The 21856-nt window shown below is 38.3% G+C and overlaps 2 protein-coding genes across 2 annotated transcripts in view; one reads left to right on the top strand and one right to left on the bottom strand.

Annotated features, from left to right (window-relative positions):
- Positions 1-7733, bottom strand: part of CWC27 (CWC27 spliceosome associated protein homolog) — a 252212-nt gene extending 244479 nt beyond the window's left edge. Inside the window, exon 1 of the mRNA XM_008059226.2 lies at positions 7477-7733. Coding sequence (XP_008057417.1) covers positions 7477-7518 — 42 coding nt within the window. The 5' untranslated portion in view covers positions 7519-7733. The remainder of the gene's footprint in view (positions 1-7476) is intronic.
- A 275-nt stretch (positions 7734-8008) lies between these two features.
- The window catches only part of SREK1IP1 (SREK1 interacting protein 1), a 73543-nt gene continuing 59695 nt past the window's right edge, over positions 8009-21856 (top strand). The window contains exons 1-2 of the mRNA XM_008059225.2: positions 8009-8153; positions 20968-21015. Coding sequence (XP_008057416.2) covers positions 8141-8153; positions 20968-21015 — 61 coding nt within the window. The 5' untranslated portion in view covers positions 8009-8140. The remainder of the gene's footprint in view (positions 8154-20967; positions 21016-21856) is intronic.

Below are 21856 nucleotides of genomic sequence, written 5' to 3'. Positions count from 1 at the left end.
ACTAATAAATAAATAAATAAATAAATAAATAAATAAATTAACTGTTATATTCAACAAAATGTCACATATTTGCTACAGCTTATTGTATATCTTTCAATATATTTGAAGGAAAAGTTTAGGACTAAAAAAGAATAGCGTATACCTTGTTCAACACAAGAAAAAAAAATCATTCATTTAAAAAACAATAATGCCTGAGACAGGGGTACACGTGAGGCCAGGAGTTCAAAACCAGCCTGGGCAGTATAATGAAACCTCCACTTCTAAAAATTGTAAAAAATTAGCCAGGCATGGTGGTGTGTGTCTGTAGTTCCAGCTACTCAAGAAGTTGAGGTGAGAGGATCACTTAAGCCCAAGAGTTCAAGGTCACAGTGAGCTATAGCCATGCTGCTTGCACTCCAGCCTGGGAGACAGAGTGAGACCCTGTCTCCAAAAACCAAAACCAAAACCAAAGCAAAAACAACCAATAAGCAAATTTGTTATAATTAAGTTTCCCACTGTACCACTTCCAGTACAATTGGTGTAGCAAATTAAGAAATTAAAGAACAATGAACCCATTAAATTGTGACACTATACAACAATTTTACAATTATCCTTGGTTAATTGCTCTTTAACTTCTCATTTCACATCAAACTACTCCTAATTTACAAAGGAACATTCTTAATCTAATTCTAGTTTGTGACTTACTAAAATAGTATGTCTTAACATCACCATGTATAATAAACAGAATCCTTTGATAGCCTTTCCACCAGCTCATAATAGCAGACACTCCTTGGTGGAACCAGTTAACTTGAAACAACCAGAATTCTACCAAGCCCAGAATAGGAATCAGCTGATAACTATCTTATTTACAACTACAAATAACCAAAAAGAATGTTAGGATCGAAATTTGACCACTGTGGCATAGCTAGAGTTCAATTTCTCAGTAGCACTTTTTCTTTTCTCTCCCTGATTATACCAAAGTAGATCAATGTTAATAATTTATGACCATTACAATCTTTTAGATTGCTCTTGCAAATAAAGAGTATGTAGTGAAACTACTTAAAAACATGACACTGGTTCTCATGGAAAGTCAGTACCATTGACATTAAGTCTCAGTTTTTATTTTCCAAAACTCCTGTAACTAATTTATACAAATATACTTTTTTTTTTTTGGAACTAGAGGAAGCTTTAAAACCATTCAACTAAGGCTCTGCCTTTCATGGATGCCTGGGAGAAGTTGTAAATTGCTCCTGAGTCAGAATACTTGTTCACAGAAAAACAGGAATGGCATATTTAGCTCATTCTTCCCAGTCCAGTGCATTTTTGCTAAATTGCCTTTCAATTTCCATTTCAGAAGCTCAGATAAACCTGTCATAAATTTACACATCAGTGACGAAAATATTGTCTTTTAGACTTTTACTGGCTACATGATTCTCATATAACCACTCTTCAATGATCATGGGGACTGGGGAGGTAAAAATATCTATGCTGTGGCTGATTGTTAAATGGTTTCCATAACATTTAAAGAAATATAAAAGAATTAGAAATGCAAACATGCGCAATTTTCTCAATCCATTGCACTTCATTTGCTGAATGCCTTTCATGTGTTAGTTTCTGTGCCAGATACTTTACAGTTTTTATCCCATTTAATCCTCACCTACAAGGTAGGTATCTTACTCCCACTTTATTTATGAAAAAACAGAAACTCAGATAAAGTAATTTTATCTATGTTCTCACAGCGAAAAATTTGGGCCAAAGTCTATCTGGTTACAAAACCTATGCTTTTTCATATCATAATGTTGTCTCCACAAAGTTCTCCATATATTCCACACTATTTTGAAAAAACAGTCCATCAGGTTCTAGGGCCCTACCATATGTCTCAAAAGAAATCTCCAGGCTGCCTTGGTCACAATTGATTTGAACAGAGAATAATGCATCAGTCAAAAGTAATCGTATATATTAACTGAACATGAGCAAGGCCTTCTAAATTGCCTTGGCATGAAACAATGCCCAAAAGAAATACTTCACATTGGAAGGTGACAAACCAACACAACTTGATTCTCATTCTCCTGGGAAGTACACATTTGGGATACAAATAGAGAGGATGGATAACTCCTTTGACCTCAGAATGTATCGGGAACAATACTATACAACGTCTTCTGATTTTCCACGAGGACTGATGTACATTCTAAAAGTACAGTAGGTCTAAAAGAACAGTATCCTGTCCTGCCTTATTATCCTTGCATTCTTGAAATATTGTTCTTAACGGAAAACGAAACATGTCATCTCTTAATTGCACCCTAAAGCAATGATATCTAAACATTTTTGTAAGTGGGCATCCCTATTAGAAAAAAAGAAAAAGGACAAGGGGAGAGGAAGTAGGGGATTAAAGCACACATACCCAAAATATGTATGTTTAAATTCATGTAATACTACCTTACTCTAGTGTTATGAAAGAGTCACAGAATAAGAATTTTAAAAGATTACATTAAAACGGTGTTCCCCTATTGGGAATATACCTGGAGGAACTCAAATTATTTTACAAAGAAGATACCTGCACACAAATGTTTATTGCAGCTCTATTCACAATAGCAAAAACGTGGAACCAATCATGTTGCCCATCGAAGCTGGACTGGATAAAAAAAAAATGTGGTACATATATACACAATGGAATATTATGCAGCCATAAAGAAAGACAAATATATGGACTTTGCAGCAACCTGGATGAATTTGGAGTCGATCATACTCAGTGACTTATCACAGAAACAAAGAACAGAGTTCCAAATGTTCTCACGCATAAGAGGATCTTGAACAATTATAATGCTATAAGAAAGCAGTTGGCAGTAATGGGAAACTGTTGGTGGGCGGGGATTGGCAGTTGAAGGAAACTGCTAGGGCAGGGAGGGGCATACCTCATTAATAGGGGTACCTGCATGATCAATGTTTATATACCTAACCCTGAATTGTATCCCACATCTTTACATTTTGTAATCCTGCGCCTTTGGGAGGCTGAGGTGAGTGGATTGCCTGAGCCCGCGGGTTCGAGACACGCCTGGGCAGCAAGACCTCATCTCTACAATAAATCAAAAAATCAGCCAGGCGCGGTAGTGCGCGCCTGTAATTCCAGCTACTTGGAAGGCTGAGGCGGAAGGATCACCGAAGCCTAGCAAGTCGAGGCTGCAGTGGCCAGGAGCAGCCACTGCACTCCAGTCTGGGTGACAGAGTGAGACTCCAACTCAAAAAAAAAAAAATAGATAAAATGAAATAAAATGTAAAAAAAATAGTATTTTTAGATAATTCTTCATTTAATCTTATTTATTAACAGCACAATAAGCCTTTTTCATAACAGCTTTATCGAGATGTAATCCACATACCAAACATTTCTTCCTTTTAGGTGTACAACTCAGTGGTTTTAGTATATTCATAGAGTTGTACAACCACCTCTACTATCTAATTCTGGAACACTTCATCGTCCCAAAAAGAAACTCTGTACCCATTACCCCCATTTCACCCTATTCCTGCCCCTATGAATCCACTTTCTATCTGTATGGGTTTGCCTCTTGGACATTTCATATAAATAGAATCATACAATGGGTGGCCCTGGTTTCTTTCATTTAGCATAATGTTGCTTTCAAATTACAGAGGTTTGTGTTCCTATTCTACACACTTAATTTTTAAATGTCTTGAAAATCACAATGGCTTTATACCTCTTACTGATAAATATTTCAAGGCACAGTATATATTTAAGACAAAGTTCACCACTAGTTATAATAAACAGAAATCCATATTTTAAATGATCTTTATAACAATTTCTAATTTTTTGACAGACTTCTCATTCTGAGGCATCTGCTCTACCATTTTCTTATGGTTTGCTTATGTTTATATTATTAATAGTATCGCAATATGAAATTTGTGAGGGCTAGTTTAGTAAATCTAGAAACCATGTTTTGTAAATTCATTTAGCCAATTATTAACAAAAATTACATGATAATACAAAAAGTGACTGAATTTATATATAAAATATTGTACTTAAAATAGAGAAAGGAAAAATAAATACAAATAGATACAGATTTTTCCCCTGCACCCCATGGGTGGTTTTACACACCCCCTTAAGTATTCACTCACTGGTTTTGTGGCAGGAATTTACAGAGAGAGATGAGAGAGACGGGACACCAAGGCCAGGAAGCAGTGTTTATTTGTGCTGGCACTCGCTCAGGGGATTCACATCCAAAGGCTGAGCCTCAAGTGCAGCGGGGCATTGCCTTTTATACATTTTTAGCTTCTCTGTTCCCCTGATAAGGCTTACATACGAGTAACATACATTTTAATTGGGTATTTCACACCTCAAGGTTACAGCGGAGTTATACATACACACTACAGATCGGGGGCTACATTTCTTTCTAACATGAATCTTCTAAGAGAGTTCTTATCTTATGGTGCTAGAAGGATTCTTTCATTATTCTTTCATTATTTACTGTACTAACAGGGCCCCTTCTCTATCCTGGGAAGGCCTTCATTTTATTAGGCTTGGGGGAAGGACTCCCTGCCTCAGTTTAGAAACCACTGCTGTAATGAAAAACTAATGCACAGTATCCCTCTCTCCACAGGCTCTGGAGTCATTTGAATTTGCCCAAATTCAAATATTTACTTCCATTTACTAGCTTCATTTCCTTGGGCAGAATATCTAAAATCTCTGTGACTCAATTTTCTTATCTAAAAACAGGGATAATAATGCCTTCTAGGATGGTTGTGAGGACAAAATGAGCTATAATTCATGGACTGTTAGAACAGTACCTGACAACAAGTGCTCCAAGAATGATAGTTAATATTTTTCATAATATTATATGTATAATATCCTCATTATTATTCTTAAAAAATTGGGTTTTTGGCCACAGGCAACTTACATCTAGGAAAACTAATTCATATATTATTGAGTTACCTTGCTTACCAGGGTTTCTTAATCTTTTCGCTAATAAGCTACTGAATTAATAAAGAAGGTATATGGTTCCTTCCTCCTTTAGCCATACATTCCCTTTGACCATCACTACTTTGTTAGGACTTGATAACTCTCTTTTTTTAAGCTTCCAAATAAGACAATACTTCAATAATATCATTTTTCTTAAGAATACGTAAACATAAAATTTAGATTAAGTGATCATAATATGTAGAAATATCGTCTTCAAAGGTTTACCTATTATGCTCAAGAAAATTTCTGTCAAATACATTTCTGTTTCTTACCTTCAGGGGCTAGAGTTATAGCTTAATACAACAAAATCACATTTATGGACAATAGCTAGGGGTCAACTACTGGTATCGTGTGTCAATTACTTCCCAAGTTGATACTATGCTCTTAGAAGGAATTTTGTCCCATTTATTTTGGATATCTCTGTATCCTTTCAGTACCTAATGTGTTATTTGAAAGTTTAATAAAGGCACTAAACATTTATTGAGCAGACTTTTTATTACATCTGCCTTAAATTCTTTTTCAGACCAAAATTCCTGCCATGCTGTTTAGAGTACAAAACTTTGTAGCTTCAACGTCTTTAGTCAGCCTTATATTGGAAAAAGTCCCAAATTGTTTTCAGAGGAAAACTTGGGCCTTGTCTTACACTCTCCTTCAGTCCACTTCTGTTCAGAAGACAATATTCACCACATTTTGAAATTACATATTTACGTGCATGATTATTTGGTCAATGTATATGTCATTTAACTGACTCCATGATAATAGGGATAACACTATTTTTTTCTTTCCACTGTATTCCTAAAACCTAGCATAGAGCTTGGCATGTGCTCAGTGCTCAGTGATTAACTGTTGAATGGATAATCAATTCAGGGATGTATCCTTGTTAAAGCTTTTGATCTACATAACCATGTGAAATCTTCCTCTAGAGGAAAGCAACTAAGTCTGCCCTTGACCAGCAACAGTATAAACTCTGACTGGTGATGCTTAATACTTCTCACAGCTAAGAGAGGTGTAGTATTAATTTACCCATCCATTCATTTAGTACATAGTTGAACTCTTTATGCTATATATCAAGCAGGAAGAGGGAAGGATACAATAAAATAAATAATAAATACTAAGGGAAAACTAAAAAGGTTAAGAGGACCAGAGAATGCTGGGGTACAAGGCATAATTGTGGTTTACTATTGCATAGAAAGTAAATAAGAAAGGCTCTTTGCTAAGGTTAACACTCGAGGGTAAAACAGCATACTAGAGAGAGATAGCAAGTGTGAAATAGCAAGTGTGAAAGCCCAACCTGGCAGGATGAGCAATTTATTCAGTCTCTACCAGTGTTTATCAACTAGGGGTGAGATAATCCTCAAGAAACATATGGAAATATGAGGAAGAAGGAATTTGGGATTTTCACACTGATGCGGAGTAAGGGTAGAGGGTGGGGGGATGGCAATCCTAACTGCAATGCTCAGGAGAAGTTCAAACAACAAAGAATGGCAAGAACTGATCTGCCCAAAATGTCCACTAAAATTTGTGCTTGGAATTACAGCATTTTTGTTGCTGCTTTCAACCTGTTCATATTACATTGCCAAATATCAATAAATACAAGATTGTATAATTTATAGTGTTACACAACAAAATTGTATTACATGTAAATTTAGTTTATCCTAATTCAACTACATACTTTCAGCCCCACTGTTTTCGCCACTATGCTGAATCATCATATTTGATATGTGATACACAGTCTCTCAGTTCAAAAATTCAGGAGACACTCTGCCCATTATTGACTCCTCCGCCTTATAATGCATACAAACGCTTTAGACAAGAATTGACATACACTGGCCATTAAACCAAACAGAGAATCACTCTCCCACTCTAATGTGGTAACATTTCCCATTTCCCACTTTCTCTGAATGACAATCATGTCGTGTTTCAAGACAAGCTCAAAAGATCCCTCCTCCATGAGGTTTTTCCTAACTTTCCAAGATGCCCACTCTGAGGTACAGTACTGCCATAGCAATACGTTCCCTACTCTAGGAAAACACCTACCAGACATATCCTAAGATTTATCTTTACTTGCCTTTCCCCAAGGTAAAGGATAAGCTCTTTCGGGCCACAGCTATACCTTACCCATTCGTCTTTGTATCCCCAGCGTCTAGTACAGTGCCCGGTGCCTAGCAGGCATTCAGTGAATGATTGATTGTAGAAGAAATGGAGAATGAACGGTCTCCAAGTTAAGCAAAACATATGTCAATCTCAAAATTATGCTCTTAGAAACCTAAGATCCTTAAACGCCTGCATGAGTTGGGTTAAGGCTAGAAACAGGGCCGGAAAGCTGGTAGAGAAATCTCCACTTGGGAACTTTTTCAGGTAAATGCTGAGAAGTGTCAACTTCAATACCTCTGATGCAACACTGTCCTCGGGCAAGGGTAAGAACATCAGTTCTTGTGGTCTCGTACTACCCTAAGATTTCTTAACCCCCACCCCCTTAATCGGGGAGATCTCACTTTGGGGACCTCAGATTCCCTAGGTGAGGCTCTCACCTTCCCATTCGTGGGAGGCTCCTGGATGTAGATGTTGCTCATCCTGGTCAGTGCCCAGGCCCCTGATCCTTGTCGGGGATACAAGCGGACGGTCGGTCACTAAAGTCCGCCTACCAGTACACTTTTCCTTAAGTCGGGTGGTCCAGGAAAGCGTCCGTTGATCAAGACCACGCAAGGAAGCGACACCAAACACTACCTTTGCCCAAAGCTAGCCTCTCACGGACGCCGCCATGCTGCTCCCGGACCCGAACACCGCTAACCCTGAGAAGGGGGGTGCCAATGTACTCCAGGGAACGAGAAAAGATGCTAAACCTTCTATAACCGAATGCAATTTGTGTTATAACATTAAAAGAGGCAATCCGTACGTGTCTGTGTGTTTACTTCACTCGTCTCGTATGCAGGTCGCACTCCCTCCCCCCCCAAGCTGGCAATAATGGTTCGGACCGTGTGTAGCCCGTAATACGACTCGGCCAGAAACTGCATCCGCCTCTGCTGGTTCTGTGGCCGCTAGAGGGTTACAGGGCCTTCCCCGACTGTAGCGAACGTGCTGCGGCGCCGGTCGAACAGAGAAGGCCGCTTTGGCTGTTCCTTATTTTGGCCGCCAACTAGAAAGCAAACGCGTTCTCGAAAGCGGAAAGCTCCAACGACCCCTCTTCCCACCGGCATGGCAGTCCCAGGTGAAGACCAGCAGCAGGGCCCCTGCGTCCGAGCTCGGAAGGGAGCGGGCCGGGTGGGGTGGGTTAGGGTCCCGTGGGGGAGGGAAGCAGCGCCTATGTGGATTTAGGTGGAGGCCTTAAAATTAGCAGGGTTTTATTTGGGGGGTGGGGCTTGCATGAAAAAAGTTTACATCCAAAAGTAAACTCTGGAGGAAAGAGGAAAAAAAACAAAAAACGAAAAGCCATTCCCCCTACAGCCAAGCCCCAACTGCCGGTGATGATAAGCAAAGTGTATTGTGGAAGGGAGAGAGGAGTGAGGGGCACAACTGTAGGCCCTGGGGAGAAAAACCGACCCGAACTCTGGTGTGGCTTAGAAATAAAATTTGAAGTGGGAGCACTTGGCAGACCCAGGTGGCCAGAGGCGTTGTTTGTACTGGGAGTCGCTGGGACTAGATGGGCATCTCGAGGCTCCACGCCTTTCCTGTTGTAAGTCGCTGCTGCGCGGCCGGAGACCAGTCTCCTTGCCCTTCTGGGTCTCAGTTTCCTTATCCGTCAAAGAAAGTGCTTTGTTAAATTATTTATAGGGTTCCTCCTGGCACTCAGATTCTGCATCCAGAGATTACTGGCCTAAAAACGGTGTACCCCGAGGCATAAGTACTTAGATTTCCTCGTCCACAACTACCAGCCTACCTGAAGTCCGAGTAGAGGACAGCCTCCTCTTAAATGGCTTTGCCCCCTTGCGTTTTGCGGAAAAGTGGTGGCAGGAGGTATTTTGAGAAGTCTACATCTCCTCCCCCCACTTGGAAAATTCACAATGCGCTTTAGTATAAAAAAGATCCTGAGAACTACTATGGTTCAGAAGTCCTAACTGTGTTTAAACCTGCCCTGCGGGTTATGTGACCAAATCCTGTGCCAGCCAGTCTTTTCTGCACCTTATTCTACAGGTTAGAGGGAAGCTATCCTTTTCTACCAACTGCAGTTTGAGGGGGAAGCATCTCTGGACCTCCAAGGGAGGAGTTATATACTCTTTATTAAGTGCTTGCTGTGTGTCAGGCACTGTAGTAGGCATTGGGAACACAGCGGTGAACAAGATAGACACGGTCGCTCTTCACACAGCACTTAGAATTTAGCAGTGAAGAGAAAAAATTTTATAGAAAGTAGGACGAGTGCTATCACAAGAAAAATACGAGATCTTGGGAAGCACATAGTAAGAGCAACAAAGAGGGTACAGAAGGGGCCATACGAACTTTCCAGAGGATGTGGCATTTAGGAGGAGACCTAAAAAATTGTGAGAGGGTGAAGAAGAGGGAGGGGAGATTGTAGTTAGAGGGACTGGATATGTAAAATAACAAATAAGTGAGGAGAGGAAATGAAAGATGTTTGCTATGGATGAAATCCAGAACGCATGGGAGAGAAGTGAGAAATTAGATAATAACTGTAGCTCGTGATTACTAAACACTGTGTGTCAAATGTGTCGGATACTGTGTCAAACATTGTATTTTATCGCATTTAACCTTCACAACCAATTGTGAAATTGGTATTAATATTCCCCTTTTACAGTTGAGGAAACTGAGGGACAGAGAAATCAAGTAACTTGCCTTTTATGAGACAGCTAGTAAGTGACAGGTCCGTCTGGCTCCTCTAGACTCTGCGTATATTCATTTTGCCATGCTGTAAGTATATCTTACAAGGAAGCTTCTAGCTCTTAAGGATCTCGTAAGCCATGACAAAGAGTTTGGCATTATCCTGATGATGGTAGGAAGTCATTTAAGGTTGTTAAGCAGATTCACCTTTTGGAAAGATTATTTGACTGTATGGTAGTTTGGAAGGACGCTAGTTTGAGGCAAAGTCTCTAGTTAAGAATAGTTCTGGTGAGTTATGATAAGCCTAACTAAGGTGTGTGGTCTTAGTAGGTAAGGAGAAAAGCAGATAGGTTGGAAATATATTTTTGATGGTAGAATTACTAGGAATTGGTGATTGATTCAATGTGGGTAGCCAAAAGAGTAAATGAGTTTACATGGGTTTCACTGTTGGGCAATTGTGTGGGGCTATTTACCAACAGAGGCAACACCTCACAAGGAAAGGGGTCAGGGGGATGGCGATGACTTCCAATTTTGAGCTTGTGTCCAGGTTAGTCAGACATTGTGATGGAAATGTCTAGTAGATGGTAAGAGATATAATTTGTAGCTTAGGAAGGAAGTCAGAGTCAAAGACAATTTGGGTGTTATACACATACACAACAGGAGTCAAAGCCTTGGGAGTAGATGGATGACTTTGTTCAGGGAAAGTGCGTAGAGTGTGAAGGACAAGGTCTGTGGCTGAAGGCTATGGAATATAAACATCTAGGAAGCCAGCAGAGAAAAACAAGCTTCCACAGGAGATTGCCTAGGCATTCTGCTAGGCTACACCTGCCCTGGTGATCTTTGCATCATACAGCTACGTCCAAAGTTAACATATTATCACTGCTCATTGTATTACTTGAGCAAACTTTTTGAGCACCTATGAGGTATGGGCATTCTGGGGGACACAATGATATAGTCTGTGCCCTCATAAAACTTTGGTACTGCTTTAATAAAAGGAACCCTCAAAAAAGGATAAAGAAAAAAAAGAGGACAAAAGTAATACTTTAAAGTCCTTATTGAAATTCCCTCAAACTTAGACAATCTTATAGATATGTTCTCCTTTTTTCAACTCAAAATAATGGTTCAAAATATAATAATCTAAACTGTGCCATTAAAATATGTGGAAAGATATAGATAAACTGTTTAAACCCAGAAAAAATTGATATAATAGACTTGACAGCGCTATAAAAGTACAATACAAGTGTCATTAGAAAATATAGATACAGAAAATGTTAGGTAATTTCTTGGATGATCGATCCACACAGTGTATTAAAGGAAAATAGGGCTAATCTAAACCTTTGAAGGTGATTGTCAAGAAGGATAAAGATTATGTTATTCTCTTTTATTTTAAGTGTAATGCATTCAGCTTGGCACTTCTTGGGGTGGCTAGGCTAGTGATTGTTACAGGGTATGACTGTAAAGTAACAAGGCTGCTTTCCACAAACCACACATGAAAAGCAGCCTTGTCTGTTTTATGGTCATGTGCTTCAGCTGTTTTTCCATAGCATTGTGTGTAAGCTTTCACCATTATGTAGGTAACACAATGAAATGTAGACTCTTGGGAAAGTTTTACTCTATTGTTATAGAAATGACTTTTGAACACAGGTTTCAGTGAAATTTACTCTCTTTGAAAAATTGCTTTCCCCTTCACAGTTGTTGGAATTAGCACAGACATTCATGTCAGTGATTCTCCCTTCTCCATGAAGAGTTGAACTGGTACAAGTGGCAATAGATATTACTAATGTGGTTGACACAAAAGCTCTGTTTTTGTGGTGTCTCCTTCAGAGAAGTTCTATAGCCAAGGTAGGGGATTTTTCCTGCGACCAAGTTAACATTTTAGACTGTGGCATATTCAAGTGAATAACATTCTTAAAACACCTCACAGTAGCATCTCAGTAATAGAAGAATTCTAAACTCTACTACATCCCATTTCTTTTCACTGCAAACTAAACTGTAGGTAATTTCTTTTCTCTCTAGTCCTACTGAACATTGTTGCCAAAAAATAATTTTCCTAAGTAATGTGTCAGATCCTGTCATTCCCAGGAGGCAGGAACTTAGTTCTTGACTCCTATCTGTGAATTTTGGTATTTTCTTCAAGCCATTTAACCTTTCTGAGGACCAGTTTTTGTGTCTCCTCACTAGAGGAGTCGTAGCTAAGGTTTCTTAAGCTTCCAAGGTGTCACAATGCCAAAGTTCCCCATCTCTGCAAGAATGAAGGTCACATCCCTGAGCTTGACCAAATCACTCTTTCTACCCTTTTCTTCCACCACTCCCCTCATGCTTTCTACAATCCTGCAAACATCTGACTTGGCCAACTATTCTGTGAATCTCTCCTGCACTTTCCTATCCATGTCACTTGATTATTACTGGCCCTCATATATTGTCCCTATGAGAAGCTTTCTCCATTGCTCAACTGAAAGTCTTTCCTGCCACGTCTTTGAGCTGATTAATAGAGCTCCATGTCTTTTATGAAGTCTGGTGCGTTTTATCATGTATTACAGGTGTGAGTGCATTTTCCTGGATGGCCCGGTATAATGTAGCTTCCTTTAGTGCAGGGATCTTACTTTACTCGTCTTTATAGCTTCTCTAACATCCAGTTCAAAGTTATACCTAATAGGTAGATAATAAATATTTAGATGATTCATTACTAGAATAGCTGCTGAGACTCTAGTACTAAACTGCCTAAACAACAATCTTGATTCTGTTTCATTAGATAATAAATTTTGCTGTCTCTTCTTAAATAGGTAATACTTATTACTTTTCTTCTTCATAGATTATTTGTAATTTGTGAAACCCGTAGACAAGAGTTTTATGCATTTACTTAAATGTTTGCTTTTACATAGCAGTAGTTGAAACGGCTCTGATTGATTTACTGTTATTTCTCCTTTTGGGGTGAAATTATTCTGAAGACACTTTTAACTGAATATTAGGGCATTTGCTCTTTCAAAATATTTACATCAAGAAACTAATTTAGCCTATTTTTTTAATTCACAAAAATATTCTTATTTCTCCTGGTTTTTTTTTCCTACTTTGCCTTTGCTACAATATTTAAGATCCCAAAGAAAGGAGTATGCCTATAAATTCTTAACATAAATCAGTAGAAAAGCTTAAATACTTAAAAAATTTTACTTTGCATCAATTTCAACAGAGCATATAGGCAGATGTCTATAGATAGATATTACCACCTTGGTGGTATAAAGTATAGCTGCAATTTGAATTGTAAAAGCAGAAGAAATTGAAGTTGTCTTTAAGGATCCCCACATTATGATAACTAAAAGCATAATGGAGTAACCAAATGTAAAATGTGTTACAAAACAGAAAAAGAATCTAATCTAATTGAATCTAATTCAATTAAAAATGAAAAGAATTGATCCTGTAACAGAAGTAATTGCAACTTTTAATTACTTAATAAAAAAAAAAAACTTAGGCCAGGCTCGGTTGCTCAGCCTGCAATCTCAGCACTGGCTGGGCTCAGTGGCTCAGCCTGTAATCCCAGCGCTTTGGGAGGCCGAGGTGAGTGGATTGCCTGAGCCCGCACGCCACCTGGGCAACTGTAATCCCGCGCCTTTGGGAGGCTGAGGTGAGTGGATTGCCTGAGCTCGCGCGGGTTCAAGACCCGCCTGGGCAACTTGGTGAGACCTCATCTCTATAGTAAATCAAAAAATCAGCCGGGCGTGGTAGCACATGCCTATAATTCTGGCTACTCGGAAGGCTGAGGCGGAAGGATCGCCGGAGCCCAGCTCTCGAGGCTGCGGTGGCCGGGAGCGGCCACTGCACTCCAGTCTGGGTGACAGAGTGAGACTCCAACTCAAAAATAAAAAAATTTTTTAAAAAATTTAAAATCTCAGCACTTTGGGAGGTTGAGGCAAGTGGATTGCCTGAGCCTGCGGGTTCGAGACCCGCCTGGGCAACTTGGCGAGACCTTGTCTCTACAATAAATCAAAAAAATTAGCCAGGCGTGGTAACACGCGCCTGTAGTTTCCGCTACTTGGAAGATTGGAGTGGAAGAATCGCTGGAGCCCAGCAGGTCAAGGCTGCAGTGGCCGGGAGCATGCCACTGCACTCCAGTCTGGGTGACAGAGTGAGACTCCAACTCAAAAAAAGAAGCAAAAAACCTAGTTACTTAAGCTGTATGTTTACATTTAGGTGATTGTGGAAATATTTTTTAAAATATTGGCAGACTTTCCCAAAATCCAAAATAGGCAATAAGAAAAATATAATAGTAAGTTCCAAGCATCACTGTTAAAGTTCCCAGTGACTAAATTGTTGACTTTAGAAACATAGGTGATGTGAAATTTCAAGGGAATAAATTTCGGACAAATATGATGTATTACCATTCTTTGGGGACCACGGAACAACCTGAGGCAATTGTTAAGGACTCTCCATCTCCTACTTTCACTTTTTCTCATTCCTTTTATTTTAGTCCTTCGGTTGGTCTTCTTGTTCTCTTCCTTCTTTGCCCTACCATTAACTGAAATTTGTTTTTCTTTTGTGCTAACTGCTTTACTAAGATATAATTACATGTTTGAAAAAGTGTACAAATCACAAATGTACACCTTGAAGAATTTTGATGTGTGTGTGTATCCCAAAGATTTTGAATATTTCCATCTCCTCAGAAAGTTCCCTTGTACCACTGTTGTGTCCTCCCTTCCATGCTCAGCAGCCATTATTTTGAATTCTATTATCTTTCTCTTCTCTTAGTTTTATTCCATTTCTTCTAATGCCTGCCATGCCTCAGATGGACAAATGAAACAGCAAGCACTATTTCTAGCTGGCAATGGGGATCTGCAGAAGTTGATGACTCCCAACTTCTGAAGCATAGTCACACACCACAAAACGATGTTTCGATCAACAGTGAACCACATATATGATGGTGGTTCCATAAAATCATATAATACTGTACTTTTACTGTACCTTCTCACAGACCCTTGCCTTTGTGTTATTGTTTCCTTACACTGTTCAGCCCAGTAACATGCTGTACAGGTTTGTAACCTAAGAGCAATAGGCTATAACATAACCTAGGTGTGTAGTTAGTTATACCATTTTGGTTGGTGTAAGTATACTCTATGATGTTCCCACAAGGACAAAATCACCTAACAACACATTTTTCAGAACGTATTCCTGTTGTTAAGTGACACATGAGCATTTTCTTAAACTTATAACCTCAAAGCAATAAGTATCTGTTGAACACTTTCTAGCACCTTTCATCATGCTAAGCACTGAGTTGTATACAAAATTATGTGACTACTTTTAAATTATTAGAAGATAAAGAAACAGACCAATTATTTGTGCCCTCTCCTACTACCCAGGTTGTTTAAACAGAATACTAGATTCAGAGTAAGTCCTTAATATTGAACATATATAATAAAAGAAGACCTGCAAAGTTTGTTTCTGACATCATCAGTTGATACAATTTCGTTGCAAATCTACAGTGTAGCTTCTCTGAAAAATTTAGAAATGCAGTCTTTGCCTTTTGTCAGATAATATTTACATGACAGTTATTTTTCTTAATGTTGGGTTTTGTTTGTTTGAGGGAGGTTTTCTGGATTGGTTTTTGAAAAGGCAATTAAAATTTCATTAAAATTTCACATTTTAAAGGTACCAAAAGATATATAGTGACATTCCTCTCACTCACCCTGCTCTCCTTGTAGTCTTGGTTTTCTTTCCGCAAGAGTAACCTTTACATGTCATTACAGAAATAAGTATAATATCTCCTTTCTTTTATACAATTGGCACCATACCATAATCACTGTTCTGTACCTTGCCTGCGTTTTTCTTTTTACAATATATTTTAGAGATTATAACATACCATTAAATGAAGACCATCTTCATTCTTTCATACTGTAAGTTATTTAAATGGTTCCTTATTGACAGATGTTCACATTGTTTCCACTTTTTTGCTATTACAAACAATACTACAGTGAGTAACTTTGTATACAAGTCAAGACGCATTTGTGCAGGTAGATTGGGAGAATTTCCAGGTGTGGAATTGCTGTAGCAAAGGAGTTCTGGCAGATTTGACTTTCAGTTTACTTTCCTTAGAGATAGTACTAATTTATGAGTCTCCCATCAATGTGTGGAAGTCTGTTTCCCCACATCCTCTTCAACCTTTTTTTTCTTTTTTAAATATTTTTCTTTTAAAGGTGTGGGGCAACCTTTTTAATCTTTCTTACTCTCATAAGTGAAAATGGAATCCCAGGTTAGTTTTTAGTTTTTCATTTCACTTATAAATAAGACTGAGTGTGTCTTCGTATATTCCATAGTTCTTTCTGGTTCCTTTCCTGTGAACTTTCTGTTCAGATACTCTCCCTATTTTTTTTTTCCTGTTGGTTATTGGTCTTTTTCTTAATGATTTGCTGGGTTTTATACAGCAGGGAAAATTGCCCTTTGTTGGTCCTATGAGTGGCAAATACTTTTCCCCAAGTTTTCATGTGTCTTTTGAGTTTGCTTATGATGATTTTTTTCATTCAGGTTTTTTTGTAGTCGAGTGTATACATTTTTATTTACTGGCTCTTCGATTTCAAGTTATGATTAGGAAAGAAAAATGTTGAAGGGGGCAGGCTATATTACTCTGAACAACCTTAGCAAACTTGAAAAAAGTGGAACAAAGAACAGCCCAGGACGCTGAGATGGGGAAATAGATAGCTGAGTAAGGACCTCAAAATAAAGCCTTTCTGTTCAGTTTTACGTGAACTTCAAGGACCATTGTATCAGCCAGGGTTCTTACTCAAGCAACAGAAATTGGCAAGTTAGCTTAAGCAGAAAAGGAAAGATACCAGGGTGCTCACTGAATCTAAACGAAGCCTTATAAGGCGGCTCAGAAAATGGAAAGGACTAAGCAAACTCATATTCAAGATCCTGCACAGGCCTAGACCTGGGTGGCATCCATGCCCCTGCAAACTGGATCCTGGTAGCGGATGAACTGTCTCAAATCTGTTGTGCCATTTCCTTGAGATTCGAAGTCTCAGGTCGAAGCAGTCACTTGGTCAGGCAGTCATGAAAATTAAAGACTTAATGGAGCTGAAATCTTAGTTTAACCAAAGACTGGTGAGGAAAACCTTATACAAAGTTCCATTTAGTGTTCTTTTATATTTCCGTCTCATGTAAGTTTCAACTTTGTTAAAGATAACCCGCCCAGAAAGAGTTTCACATTTTGTTCATTCTAAAAATATGAGATACTTGAATAATGAGTTTTATCAGTGCCTTTTGTCATAAATGAGTTCAATTCTAATACATGCTGAAATAAAACTTTGAGACCCATCTACTACAACATTTTTATTCTGTTGGAGGAACAGTAATGATGCAGTTAGCATAGTTTTGTTCAGCATTATTTAGCAACTATAGTTTCTATGGAAACAGACTTAACATTGACCTGGATTCTGTAAGCTTTCTTTTTTTTAAACTTGCAGTTGTTTTCATAATGAAAGAGCTGCAGATTATATTATTAACCCAATTTTATTCCACAGTCAACTCTGCTACATGTACCATATGTGTTTAACACTGTGCAGTAAAAACCATAGAGTCTATGGAGAAACAATGGGATTGGAGCACAGCACTCAAAAACTTCATCAGTGGCACATAAAAAAAGATTAGAGCCTAATAAAAACAGTAGCACAGTTTTACACTTGATAATTGGCTACAAAATACATAAATACTACAGTAGATATGACACTTTACCTTCACAAAGACCTGGAGTTTGCTGTGGAAGTGGGCATCAGAAGAGTTGTAGCTTGTGAGTGGTTATGAAGTGACAGTAGGAGGATGGTGATATGAAATCCATGAAAAGTTTTAACACCAGTTATGGATGGGTATTGCTCACAACACATGTAGTGAACTGAGGTCGCTAGAAATATTTTGAGATGTGTGCCTGTTTTGTATACTGCAAGACTCAGATCAGTTGGATGCAATTTCTGCAGTTACTTATGTTTTCTCTTGGGTGGAAGTCACATTATGGTCAAATTGTTCCTTAATGTATTAGTTACATTAGAACAATATTTGCATTTTTAAAACAAGCATTATAGCAGAAGTGACTATATTTTTACTAGAACAACTCAGTGTGTGTGTGTGTGTGTGTATGTGTGTGTGTGTGTTGTGTGTCAGTATGACCCAGAAAGGACAGGCCCCTTGAAATCTGTTCCTCCAGATCAAACTGTCAGCCAAAGTTTTTATCTGAAAGTTGTAAGAAGATTGTGTCATGATTTGCAGAAGAAATGTCCTGAGCTGTAGCTAACAGGTGACTGTTTCTTCCACCATGACAATGTAACTGCCCATACCACACTGAGTGTTCAGCAGTTTTTGACCAAAAACAGCATAACGCCCCTGTGGCCCACCCTCCCTATTCACTTGATCTTACCCTGAGCGATTTTTTTGTGCGTTTGTTTCCCCAATGAAAAATGTCATCAAAGGGAAAGGGTTTTGCCTATGTGGAAGAGGTAAAATAAAAAACGGCCAGAAGCACTAAAAACCATCAAAATTGACGAGTTCAAAAACTGTTTTAAGTAGTGGAAAAGGCATCTCGATAGGGGTATTGCATCAAACCAAGAGTACTTTGATGAAGACTGAAGTTTAAACGTGTAAGGATGAATAAATATACATTTTTAAATAAATTCCGGGTTTTTTGTGCCTCCTCCCTTTTTAATGTATAAAACAGGCAGGTCTTGCTCCATTCCCAGGCTGGAGTGCAGTGGTGCAATCATAACTCACTGTAACCTCTAATTCCTGGCTTAAGCAGTCCTCCCACCTTAGCCTCCCAAGTAGCAAGTATGCACCACCATGCCCAGCTAATTTTGTAGAGCTTTTTGTTGTTGTTTGTTTGCTTTCGTGGAGATGGGGTTCTTGCTATGTTGCCTAGGCTGGTCTTGAACTCCTGGCCTTAAGTAATCATCCCACCTTAGCTTCTCAAAGTGCTGGAATTACAGGCATGAGCCACCTCATCTGGCCCCTTGATAATGTGTGTGTGTGTGTGTGTGTATAGTCAGCAATAGTGTACATTTTAAAGCAATATTAGAATGGAGGAAAAAACTCATGTTTTTACTTCATAACATTAAAGAATTAGTTTTTAAATTATACTTCTTTTAAAATTAGCACTGTTTTATATTTGCACTATGTGCATTGTAATATATTACTAACGCTTTATACTTGGAGACATCTCGTGGATCAGCTACAAGCAACTTGAATGCACTCTTTAACAAAACAGTGAAAAATGAATCGCTTCATATTGAGTAGTATGACATTAGAACCAGTTATTTTATAGCAATGATATTTGGCTTATAATGGAACTTTGGAATTTGAGGAACTTATTTATGACAAAATCTAAATTTTATATCTTATATTTTTATGATGTGCAGTAACATGTGAAACAGTCACCAACATGCATTGCAGGTTCATTGATACATGTTGTGCAGTAGTAATTTGACATTTCCATCTGGTGTTTTTCTATTCAAGCAGACAAGGCAATCTCATTTTCTTCCTCCCAGATTAATAATATGTAATTTGCTGTCCAGTCTGTGCACCACTGTGAAATCAGTTTGCACATTGTCGTTCTATGTAACTCCAACTGATTTTTTTTAAATGTATGTCTTAGTATATATGCCATCTCTTTATTGCTTTTTTCAGGCAATTTGAATGGAAAACTTGAAGGAAATATACATTTTCGAAAAATTTGCACTGGCATAAGTTTGTCCTGTGTAATCACCAGCAATCTCTTCATATCCCCTGAGAGGGGACATCTGAGTGGTTTGCTAGGGTTACAGTGTCCCCTCAGGGGGGACATCCAAGTACAAAGTGTTAAGTTGGGGTTATAGCTCCATTTCAAGTGTTTAGGAGTTAGATGCCCTTTACTAAAAAATGGAATAATATTGTCCTGGGCCTCTCATTAGGTGATTGAAGCCACTATTGGAGCATAAAACTAGCTTTAACTATATATACATACAATGGAATATTATTTAGCTGTAAAAGGGAATAAAATTCTAATACATGCTACGGTATAGATGAACCTTGAAAATATTCTACTGAGTAAAATAAGCTAGACCCAAAAAGAAAAATACTGTATGATTTTCCTATGTATGTATCTACAGCAGGCAAGTTCACAGAGACAGAAAGTAGAATAGAGATGACCAGGGACTGGAGAGAAGAGGGACTGGGCAGTTGTTTAATGAGTATAGTTGCTGTTTGGGATGATGAAAAGTTTTAGAAATGAATAGTGGTAATGATTGTATACTATTGTGAATGTTCTTAATGTCACTGAATTGACGCATAAAAATAGTTAATATGGATATATTGTATTGCAGTAAAAAATAGCTTTAGTTTATCTCTGAAATCTATATCTTTAACATTGCCTGCATGTACTACTAATTACACAAGGATAGAGTAAATATTTGTAATCATTCATTAAAAATGGGTATATGGGCCGGGCTCGGTGGCTCAGCCTGTAATCCCGTGTCTTCGGGAGGCTGAGGTGAGTGGATTGCCTGAGCCCGCAGGTTCAAGACACGCCTGGGCAACTTGGCGAGACCTCATCTCTACAATAAATCAAAATGAACCGGGCATGGTAGCGCGTACCTGTAGTTCCAGCTCCTTGGAAGGCTGAGGCGGAAGGATCGCTGGAGCCCAGCAGGCAAGGCTGCGGTGACCAGGAGCTGCCACTGCACTCCAGTTTGGGCGACAGAGTGAGACTCCAACTCAAAAAAAAAAAATGGGTTTATGAATAGTTTGTTTTCTCTTGTTAAAATTTGAGTGTTGAATTTAGATACTTCTTGTAATATCTAGCAATTAAAGTGAATTTTCTGGAATTTCACCAATTTCTTTAAGACAATTAGAATTTTTTCTTCTATTGTAAAACAGAAAAACAATTGTTAAGTTTAATGTTCACGTATGTAGCTTGTAATTTATTTTACATTTGAGTGGCAAGCCAACATGTCCTGGAATTTATTCCTCAGTGTGGAATTCGTGGAATGTTTATGTTGTTGACTGTTATTCTATTCTATTGAATTAGAAAAAATATGTTATTGAAGTATTTGTCAAATAATTTGAGTAAGTTGACCTTCCCATTGATTTCTAAGAATCATAATAATTGAGTAGTGTCACTAAGCTGGGTCAGGACTTTTTTTTAGAAAATCCACAACAAATGGTTTTCTTCGCATTTTCATGTGATAAAGTTTTTAGCTTTTTACTTATTTATGTATTTCCTAAAATGTTATCCAATTGTATTACAGGTTGCAATAAGGACAGTGTCAGAGCAGGCTGTAAAAAATGTGGCTACCGTAAGTACGCTGAAAAATAATATTTTTGTATTACTCTTACAGGAATCATATCCTTTTGGGGAAGTATGACGTATTCTGACTTCAGGGGTCTTATGGCAAAGTCGTGTAGATCTAAGCTAAGGTTTACAGCTGATTCAGAAATTCCTCTGATGACACTAAGTACTCATATTTCTCCCCTGCTTTAAACCCAGCGACAGCTGTGTATCTGATGATTAGCAAAGATGGGAAGTACAAATGGTTAGTGATAGATTTTGGAATTTGCAGAAAGCATACACACACACACACACACACACACACACACACACACACACATTCTTTACTCTTTATCCTTCCAGGTACTAGGTGAAGAGGTGAAGACAATGCAAACTGTTTATGAAGATATTTCATATTCATTGAATTTACTTATCCCTTTTCTTAAAGGTCTAATTGGTCCCAGAGTTTGTGCTCATGGGCAGAAAATTTGATTTAAACATTCTGTAATCTCCATTATGATTAATATAATAGAATGAAAGAGTAAACTTAAGCATGTGTAATTATATACTATACATTTTTAATTTAAACTGTAAATAAATATTCTCTAGTTAAATGCAGCAATTCCTAAAGTTTTACCAATAGCTATAACAACGGCTCTCACAGTTTTCTATGTTTTTTGGCAAATTAGCCTGGTTGCAATCAAAATTCATTGAAGACATATTTTACTAAGGTTGATTTTTGTTTTGTTTTGTTTGTTTTGTTTTGAGTTGGAGTCTCACTCTGTCGCCCAAACTGGAGTGCAGTGGCTGCTCCCGGCCACTGCAGCCTCAACCTGCTGGGCTCTGGTGATCCTTCCGCCTCAGCCTTC

Source organism: Carlito syrichta, unplaced genomic scaffold (genome assembly GCF_000164805.1).
Source record: "Carlito syrichta isolate Samal-C Ts95f unplaced genomic scaffold, Tarsius_syrichta-2.0.1 Scaffold303959, whole genome shotgun sequence".
Taxonomy (NCBI): domain Eukaryota; kingdom Metazoa; phylum Chordata; class Mammalia; order Primates; family Tarsiidae; genus Carlito; species Carlito syrichta.
This window is presented reverse-complemented; position numbering and strand designations above follow the sequence as displayed.